At 39.0% G+C, this 10,649-nt stretch overlaps 1 protein-coding gene across 1 annotated transcript; it reads right to left on the bottom strand.

Annotated features, from left to right (window-relative positions):
* Positions 1 to 1,400: 1,400 nt before the first annotated feature.
* On the bottom strand, positions 1,401 to 7,986 carry LOC104158189 (nuclear pore complex protein Nup153-like; the record flags this gene model as incomplete). Its single annotated transcript, XM_009695772.1, has 7 exons — positions 1,401 to 1,454; positions 1,554 to 1,598; positions 1,726 to 1,842; positions 3,669 to 3,797; positions 3,880 to 4,019; positions 5,310 to 5,558; positions 7,773 to 7,986. Coding segments are annotated over 7 exons (948 nt in total), but the record flags the coding sequence as incomplete, so codon positions are not given.
* Between the last annotated feature and the right edge of the window lie 2,663 nt (positions 7,987 to 10,649).

The raw sequence follows: 10,649 nt of genomic DNA, 5'->3' as shown, positions 1-10,649 counted from the left end.
GGCAGGTGACCTTATTGTAGAAGGATATCAAACTAGTTAGACAAGAATGTACAATGAAAAAACCAAAAGTCACCAAGTTAGACGTTTAATACACTAAAAGCTATTCTGTCTGGTGCAGATCCTCGAAATAAGAAAAATACTACAAAAAATATCTGCAAAAGTTTTGCCTGAGTGCTCAAGTGTTCTGCTTTAGCGGGAAAACATACAACCCTCTCCTTGGCACGCACAATCCTCTCCTCCTCGTCTTATCAAGGGCTATTCTTCCCCTGCCAAACTTTCTGAATTCTAGTATTATGAATAGACAACTTCTCTACTTTTACCCAGTGACAGCTGCATGCAACATTCACCCTCCGACTGACGTCAGGCTCTACACTGCAAATCTGGAAGATCTTTCTTAATGCCTCATCACAGGTGTAGTTCCACAATTCAACTGAGAATCCATACCAGCTTTGTTTTCAATTATTTGGATAATATTAATGGTGAAGAAATTATATGCTCTACTTTTCAACATTCTTGTAATTTAGCATATGGTGAAAGATGGTACAGGAAATCCAAGATGTTTCTAAACTCTGAAGTGACTGTAAAATTAATTCTACTTCTAATCAAGGGATTAGCATAGAAACCTCTTGAGACATTCTGCCCATTTTCTCATTAAAACAGCAAATGAAAAGTTTGCATGGAAGAAAGACCACACTTTTGTTCCTTCGGTTGCCTGATCTTAAAGTGGCCTTTTGTGGGTTTTACAATTTAACAAACTCAATGATATCCCAAAGTGAAGTGATTAAAAAAACATTACTAGTTTTAATTATTTTTAACAAAAATTAAGGAAATTATGATTTACCACAGCATTATCACCAATTCAGTGCAACCTTCAAATAGGAATTTAGGAACATAAGGTTACAGAAGTGACACCATTTAACAATTTTCCTTCCCCTTACTTTGAGCAGTAATAAAAAACTGAAGTATTATTTTTCTGTTCAAAATAAACATGGAAATCTGCACAAGGTCTGTATGATCACTCAATCAATATTTTTCTATTTCTGACCACTTCTGCAAGAGAAAGCTTTCCCGAACAGATTAACATGCAACTTAACCCCAAGTTGCAGGACAAGATAAAACAACTTTGTGTGCTCTAGAGAAGTTGTTGCTGATTGACACATCAAGACACCACCAGATAGAGAGAATTCTCAACCTGAGTAATCTTCACAGTCCTTCATCTAGTGTGGGTAGAAAAGACATTTTTAGCAATTTCCACACAGCCAAGACAGCTATAATTCACATAATGCTAATATTAACTTGAATTCATGTGTATGCTGTCATTGATGTTTGTGACTTTTCTTCTAATAGCTATAAAGCATAGAAAGTTATCTGTCTCAGCTTAAGATGTTACTGGCTCTTACCTGGTTTCGTTTGGATTGGAAGCTAGTAATATTCAGCACGCTCCTGCCCACAGGCTAAGGGGAGAAAAAAACACCTAAATATTAGAGGATGATTTTTTTTCCTAAGAGAGGATTCCATCCAACAAAAACGTGGGGGTTTTGTGATCAACTTACAGAAGATAGTGGACTAGAAACAGAAGATGGAATCCTTTTAGCATCCTGTTGAAAAAACAGTGCAATAAATTAAACTGGGCACTACATAAGGAGGATTTCCATCCTATACTGGCACACTTACTATGTTGTTCAAACACATGAAATAAAACAGACTAAGAGGAGTGCCATTTACCGCCAAAGGACTTGACATCTTCTCCAATGACTGCAAGATGCGCCGCGCTGTGGAACTTGTCACACCATAGGATTGCATGCTTGCTTGTTTAGCTTTCATTTGTCTTCTTACTGGTGGCTGAAAAATTAGCATTGCAAGTGTTATGATGCCTGATTTTGAATTAAACATGCCTGTATTTTATACCCTATGACTATGCTGATGATATAACCAATACTCTCATGATGACAGAGAAAAAATGCACTCGCTGGGCATTCAAGCCATGAAGAAGAAAATAACTTCATTGACTTGATAGAAGTTTAAAAGTGGGGCCCCACACATCCTGCACACGGGAAAAAGCAACAAAAAAAATACTTAAATGTAAAAGGGCATAAAAGGGAAGACGTTAGGCCTGTAGGGTCTCCGAAGCAGCAATCAGGAAAACAGAACTGAAGCAAAGGCTTATACTGCAGAAAGGGCTTTCAGTAACAAAGCAGATCTCAGAGTTTCATAATGGTGTAAGCATTCCATCTTAAAACCAATGTATACAATCATCATCAAGAACTTCTAGTTTTACTTCTCTCGTTTCCTCCCTTCCCCCAAGATTACAGTTGACTGCGGATCTTTCTCCTCTGTTTAAAAAGATAAAGATCTGCTTTGAACTGTAAAAGATCTAAACATACTACGCTGAAAAAGTCAACTTTTATTTATACCACATGACTTTGAATATAATTCAAAAAAACTTCTTTCAGTGTGACTTTTTTTTTTTTTTAATTATGTTAAACCCCTCGTGTAACCACATCATGCTTACCACACTGCTATGTGAAGACAGGAAGCAGACCATACAGCATGTGAAAAAACCACGCGAGACTCAATCTACAGCATGTAGCAACAAGCAAGCTAGTCACTCCTTTAAAAGCCTAGTATTTTGGTTCCTCTTTTCAGCACAATCCACATTTATTTTGTAAAAAATAAAAGTCGCTGACCAAAGAGGACTCCAAGCTTACAGGAAGTTTTGAGCTTTCTGAAGTTTGATTTAACACCAAGCCAGAACAAAACCACAAGTTTTCAAGGTTTCCCCTAAGTCAGGAACTTGTAGGTCCCCTTGTTCCATGGAAGAAACGGACTGCCAGAATAGGTCCAGCAAGCTCTTATTTCCAGTTCCTTACATAAAGTTCCTTTTGACTTTTGATTTATTTTTTTTTATTTTAAATAAAGGTCATCTTGATTTAAACACATTTCAACCAAACCAGATTTTACTGACTTCCTTTTAGATTCAACTCTAGCTACTGAGAGTTGTCAGCATTTTTAGTTTGCTGGTTCATTTTAGAACATGCAGAACTTTCAGGGGCAAGTAACTCTTTTCACGAACTATCTGAATGATATTAAAATAGAAAGCATTTTATTCTTTATCTTGAGATTGCATTTAGGACTGCCTGCCTCCCTCTAGGTAACAGAGGAGTAAAGGATCAGCAAAGTTGCTTTTTAGATACTACTATAGTAAAGAGTGCATAGCTTTATACAATACATTCATAGCATGAGTGTAGGCATGCTTGTGTAAGATCTACAGACAAGTATCAGGCAGGTAGCTTTTGCTGCTAGAAACACAAGTTTTCAAAGTTATGCCATCATTGGGTTTATTTACATGTTATTTTAACATAATACAGAGGCAGACAATGGCAGAAAACGGATTTTTTGAAAGACTTAACAGAGGAAATCACAAGTACAAACAAGTAGCCAGAACCTAAGATGCTACTGTCAGTCTTGTGCATCATGACAAGTATTTCTATGTAAACTGTTAAAAAAGAATTTAAACAGAAATCGTTCTTTTTCTACTCTTGTATGCTGAGAGGGCAAAACAGGAACTGTGGCACATTTTCAGCTCCCTGCTCTCAGCTCTTTTGGCAGCACTACCCCTTCTGTATCTCAATTACATTTTCCCTCACATCGCACTACTATTCCAATACCTGATAAGGAGCAATTCGCGCCTTTGTTTCCCTTGCCGCTGCAGCTGCACCACCGTAAGTGGTCTTTCCAGGGTAAAAAGGAGAATCCCCAAGCTGGCTTGTCTTAAAGACAGAAGTGTTTCCAAGTGACTGTGGAAAGGTATTATGATAAGTGGTTAATAAAATGGCTACACATTGAAACTGATTAAAATTAATACTGTGCAGTACTTACAGGAGAGGGAGATCCAAAAGCAGATAAATTGAATGCAGGTTTTTTAGAGCTAGCTGCAGGATGCTGTGAGAGGGAATGAGATCTTTCAGCCTCTGTGGACCAAAGCAGTGGTGCTGAAGTATTTTTTGAAACTGTGATATCTGCCAAAATGACACATGCTGTATGTAAATGCCTTTTGTACAAAGAGAACTTTAATATTAAAGATCACACTAAATCGAAAGTTCTTTAATACAGAAAAATAAGTCTTACAGAATTAAAAAGTCCCCTAACATCATTTCTTCAGCACTCTTAACTTTCAGAGTTCTTCGAACAGCTCAATTTCACATATGGGTACGAAAACCAAGTATCAACTCTGAACTTGAAATCTGTTCACAGAACTGCAAATACGTTACCTTGCAGTAATCTTTCAAAAGCACACACAACAAGTTAATAGTATGCTTCCAAGGCACAGCAATTTTATTTTTTCTTCTTTCATGGTAAAATAAAAGGGAATTGCATAAACACTGGTGCATCTCTAATGCTACGAAGTTTTTCCTATGTTGGTAAGGGGTTGGAGGCCAGCATCGGTCAGAATTGCACAGGTTTTAAACCTGAAAAACACCCCAAAGGCTGAACTAACAGAGTTAACAACTATTTTCCATGTATGTTTTATGGAGACACACCAAAAAGTTCTAGTAAACTCAGGTTATATTGCTAAAGCCTAGCAACATCTACCCTGAATTGTAAAAATATGTTCTCCCCAGAACCTGGCAGAGCATGCCTCAATCCTCGTTTATATGGCGGACTAGAAAAAGCTGCAAACCTGCTGTTTGCCCTTTCTCAGTGAGATCAGCTAGGTCCCCATCTACATCAATATGACATTTATTTTTCTCACTTTAAAATGGTGTACATTCCTTACTGAATTCAGGAAAAGACATGGCAGTATTGGCAACTGATGTCTTCTACTGAGAAAGGCCAAAAAAGCAGCCCAAAATTTATTCAGTCAAAATAGTTCCTTTATTGACTCCTAGTGAAAACACAGGAAAACATCTTGTGTTTCCATCTGTCACCTGTATTTATTCACATTTAACCAGCTGTCAGTTAGATATTCTGAGTCACTCTCCTTCTAGGCAATCAACCTAGCTGTCAAGCTACAGCGAGTCATCTTCAGTTCCTACTATCCCCGTTCAAGATTTACAAATAACCTAGCTAGAAGTGTGTTTATCAGCACCGACTCTTTGTAACATCAGGGTCTCATAAATGCATTTCACAGCATGGTTATATTAAAAAGGTGATAGGATTATATATTTCTAAAATACTAAAAATTAAATTTAGTTCTAACATCCAAAGCTGACATTCACTTACTTTATTTACTAAGGTGACATGGAATGTTAAAGAACGCAAAGTACTTCACGTTATCCAAAAAATCAACTAGAGAACATGAAAGTTACCTTTGTCAGATGCTCTAGAGGAGAAGCCACTGGTTGTTGAGATGTTATCATCATCATGCTGAGAGGTAGAATCTTTTATTTCTTTTACAAGAGACAGTCCAGGACTGCCAATGCCAAGTGAAGAAGATGTAGAGGGCTGACAATGCGGTACTGTGGAATCCAACATGGTACAGTTCAAATGGCTCCGATGAAGAGAGGGCCTTGTTAACACATCTGAGAAGTTCAATGCAGATCTACTCGTGGATGGTTCTAAACAGGAACAGGCAGACAATTAGCTTTCCTATAGGCAAGCTCACAGAAGCCAAAACCTGTTTTCTATCACCAGTCATACTATTGCCAAGTTCTAAGTACAAAAATAGAGAAGCCGAATTTAACTTCTTCCTCACCCAGATAGGATTTCATCGAACTGTCTGATTACAACAGCAACACTGCTTGCAATGCTAAGTATTAATGTTGCATTAAGAAGTAGCTAACGATGAGGTTTTACAACATCAGATTCTGACTTCGTGCTCAAGTGCTCTAACACTGGGTCTTTCACAAAATCAAACATGCATGAATTCCTTCTTCTGCAGAGAAAGCTTGCAATAAGCTTTCCAAAATTTGAGATTTCACAGCAAGTCACAGACAACCCCGCAGTTTATACAATCTTGTAACAAAGATGATGTTAACCTGAATACATAACATGAAAATGTGTATTTGCAGAGATTTTCAGAGGTTTTCTTTTGGTGTCATCATCCCCCTTCCCAAATTCTACTGTATCAGGTCATGCTACAGGCAAACCATTATCTCCTATCCATTAACTTTTGAGATTTTAGCACAAGGGACAAGTACGCATCATGGCCTCAGTAGCAAGATGGGCATTTTTGCCTCATGAACCAAAGGGTCTGTAAACACTGCCAGTGTCCTGGGAAGAGATGGTCTCACAGCTCCAACTCGCACAGGAATGGAACAGCTATTAATGGATATCTTGCCTGATATCCATGTAAGTCACCAGTCTCTCCTGGGATTTCTGGGTGTGAACATGATTTTGAGTCACTACCCTCTTGATACTTGCACTGAAGCTTAAACTAGCTAGTTCAATCTTCATAACCACCGCTGTACTAGTAATTAGTTCTCCAAAGCACTGGTAGATTTTTAGGACTGTCTTGTTTGAGATAAAGAAAGTGTTATCAGGCTGAAGGCTGGCCAAGCAAAGGAATATGGGCTCTAACACAGTGGTACCTCAGAGCTGAAGAAACAGGCTTTCTAAGCTTATAATAGTAATAATAATTAAAAATTTCTTATTATCAACTATAGCAAGAAAGATTGGTCTACATCATCCACAGACCGCAACACAAGCTACTAAAGGTTCTAGGGTATCCATCTGCTCCTGATTTCTTGGAGCTAGAAAGTCTGCTGTGCAGCTGTTCTTACTGAAAGGTCCTTTCACACACTTCTTCAGGAAAGCCAACACGTGTTCCTCATTCATGAAGACCTTCTCTATTCCTTTATCCAAACTTACTCTCAAGCTACAGCTACACAGAAAGCAATAAAGCTCCTCATTTACAATTAGATGACACTGGTGACAAAGGTATTTCCTCATTATTTTTCATTCTGCCAACAACAGAAGCAACTGACTTTCCCCACAGATGGTTATGTACATGTGCTCAGACAAAACTTCTCTCCACAAAACTGCTAATTTAAGAGAAACTCAAATGGCAGCATACACAAATTTAGAGAGGAGAACTACAGAAACAGTGAGAGGCACAGATATAAAACACAGATTAAACTTTTATACGGTAAAGTAAGGGGTCGCAAACTTCGTTGCCAAGGGTCCAAATAGGTTTACAAAGACCCCACGCTAGCCATGCACATACCTTAATGCTACCAAATATTTCAAAAAGAATAATGTCAGAAAACAAGTTCCCCAGTTCTCCATTAAACTAACAAGGGACTTTACTAAATTGACTGAAGAAGCCCAAAGCGGGGCGGGGCGGGGGGAACATGAGGACCTGAGAAGGAATTTTCCTCTGGCCTTCTAGCATCTGGTCTTTTGTTTCGAGGACAACAAAACAAATTAATGTTTTTATTACCTTAGGCAATTAGATAGATCTTCATTCCAGATCTTTTAAAAAGAAAATGTAACCCAGCACTCTTGCAAATGAATATTATTAATATTTTGCACCTGGCTAATTGACTACCTGAAGTTAACTGATGATTTCCAAGAGCTGTAAGACACACTATGTTTCACAATTGTTTACAGTTTAAGGCTAAGAGAGTTTCACAAGTAGTTGTTGGGGTTTCTTTGTTTGGTTTTTGGGGGCATTTTGGTTTTGTTTTGTGTTGGGTTTTTTTTGGTTGTGGTTTTTGGGTTTTTTAATTGTCAAAACATTCCTTCTAGCTTCCCCTTAGAAATTTAGATTCAAAACTAGAAATCTGTGAACAAATACAGATGGCCAGAATACTAGATGATTTTTCACATACCTTCTAAATTAATTCTTGCTGATTCAGGCGTGACTCTCCCATCAATCACTATGCTATCTTCATTTGCATAATCATGGTGATAGTTTACTGGATTTTCTTCCTGGTTTGTAGATTCATTTGTATCTACACATTCATCTTCACTTTTATTGAAATACTTCTGTAACCATCCTGGTACTATGTTCTTCACTGATTCTGTCACTCTGCTAATGATTCCCTGTTTGAAAGAAAAAACACTTGTTAATCACAGAAACACAGTCAACAGCATAGGCTGGGATGCAACCTTGCACAGACCTTGAAGACAGACCTTAGACAGCAAATATTCAGGACAAGAGTAAGATACAGGAGGGTGATCCTTGGCATAGGATCTCTACACTTCTGGGACACGCATGACAAAAGTTCACCTAACATTGATTCCCTACTAACCTATCTGTTTCTGCACTTCCGAGTAACCCTGGCAATGTTCGAAATCCTGAAATTTCAGCCACAGTTCACCAGAGGCCTGTCAAGTCACAAGGTCATCAGGCAATTCTATTTCTAAATAACTCCTGATGTATATGCTTTCTTTCAGGACTCTTCCTCTTAATGCCTTCACTTGAGAAACCAACAAAAACAGAAGCTCAGCAATTATCTATAGTGATAGTGACGAGCATAATAGCTGCTAAAATCAGTGAACTTAAATTTTCCTAATGCTGAACTGCAGTAACAACATGTATCAAAAAACCACTGTTATGCTCTGAACAGTCAGGGTATCCTGAAAGAAATCCCAGAAGAAAAAGCTATGGTTGAATGACAGATGCCTCGCAATAGGCATCACGAAATAAAATGAAATTAATTTCATTTCATGGTATGTTAAAGCTTTGAATCTCCAAACTTTAATATTCTGCAATTACTGAATACATAAAAGCCATTTCCATTTTGACATTTACCAATTATTTGCAATGCTTATGTTCTACATTTAAGCAATATTTATTTACCATTTTGTCTTAGGCAGTCACTTGTTCCCCATCACGCCCTCAAAATTTCAACACACCTTCCTGCCAAATCTCAACGCCGCGCAGCGGATGGCTTGCGGCACGGGGCTCCCTCCCTCTTACGCTGACTGCAGCCACCGAGGCAGCTGCTCGACTCCCCAAGCTGCAAGCAGACCTGAAAGCTAACTCTGCCATTTCAACACTTTGGAAACCGAAAAGTAACAAGAGTTACAGATTCTTGTGGAACGCCATTGTCAGTTGCTAACACATATACCAAAGGCTCTGGCAAGCTACTTTGATACTTTTCTGGATTTAGGCAACAAAATTTTCTAGTCAAAATTATTATTCAGGTGTAGAAAATTCAGAATATTCTTTGAACATGTAATAGTTACAGTCTAGTAAACAATTCTGAAACAAGAACTCCGCTGTATTCAACTTTCTTAAAAAATTTAGCACACAAACAAAAAAAGCAGCCCGTATCACTTGTTCAAGGCTTTCATACATGATAATGCAAACACCAACTTACAGGAGTTACAAACAAATCAGACACCCTTGAATCTGGAGTTAAGAGCAGGGTGGGGAAAGAGGAGGAAGGGAAGGCAGAAAACAAACAGCCTTTTCACAGAAAGAAAGTTGTCTTAATTTACAATTTGACTTTTTTCATAATGATCTGCATAATTTCTTGCACAAAGACAGAATAAACATCCATGGACAGTTTAAACCAGACAGAATACAGGGTACTAAACACCCCCATCACAGGTGCCACACCAAGACGCACCCAAGTATGCCATGCTCAGGATGTTGCTGCTATTCTACACAAATACTAAGCCTCAGCTTTCCAACAGAAACCAACTGCATGTAATAGCAGAGCTCACAAACAGTTCAGTACAGGGTACCCACAAAGAGGCAGTCCCTACTCTATCCCCAGCCCCTCATTTCCACTTTTCCCTGTGACACACTGTCCCCTGTTTTGGGGGCAAATATTTTTCTGCTACGAATAAAAGCATACTGGGAACTCACAGCGGTTAAAATTTGCCAAAATGAGCAAATGGTCAGGACAAAAACTGCATCCAAGGTAATGCTCTTTCCAAAAAGCTAAGCACTACTGCATTCAGTATCGCTACAGAGTTTCTCCATCACAGAACAGAGATTACTGGCCATGTAACAGGCCTGTACGATCCCCTTGCTGAAGAAACCCTCCCAGGACTGAAAGCTATCTGAGACTCAAGATGGAAGGAAGGTGTAGACATCCAGAAGACTAACACCCCATCATTAGTAAACCAAATGAGTAACTAGACAATCTAGCTAGGCTAATAATTAACCAGGATGGCATTTACCATCCGTATCTAAAACCAGACTGGTTTGACCCTTTCTTGCATATGGCAGCACTGCTCGCATTCTCCACATCATCAGCACTTTAAGACGAAGCTGGGTGACACAAGGTAACTCCCCAAACCAATCCAGGAGTTGGAGCTCGCTCAGCGCAGCCGTACTGTCGCAAGTACCAATAGCCTGCTCCATCTGGCCTAGGCACAGTGGAAGACAAGCAGCGTAGCTTTATGCTCCAGAATACTGCTGGCTTCGTGACAAAGCAAGGAAAAGCAAAACACACGGGAACGCACCTCCATTTTCTGTCTGCAAAATGAAAATACTGGTTAAAGGCGCTGTGACAGAACTATGCAGAGGTGACAAACGAGCCATCATCAAATACAGATCTTGCTAGAAAAGCCCATCTGCCCCCTAAAAGTAAGCCTCATAACCCAGGTATGCCCATTCACCAAAAATCAAGAAAATGAAAATTTCCTACGGTATCTCCTACCTGCCCATCACAGCTGAAAGCCAATCAATAAAGCACCACAGCTGGGTTCCTGTCCAAGTCAGGCAGGTAAGGCATCACTGACCAACT

The sequence above is a fragment of the Cariama cristata genome, unplaced genomic scaffold, assembly GCF_000690535.1.
Source record: "Cariama cristata isolate BGI_N322 unplaced genomic scaffold, ASM69053v1 scaffold32192, whole genome shotgun sequence".
Classification (NCBI taxonomy): Eukaryota; Metazoa; Chordata; class Aves; order Cariamiformes; family Cariamidae; genus Cariama; species Cariama cristata.
The sequence above is the reverse complement of the archived record's forward strand: the minus strand, read 5'-3'. Positions and strand labels throughout refer to the sequence as shown.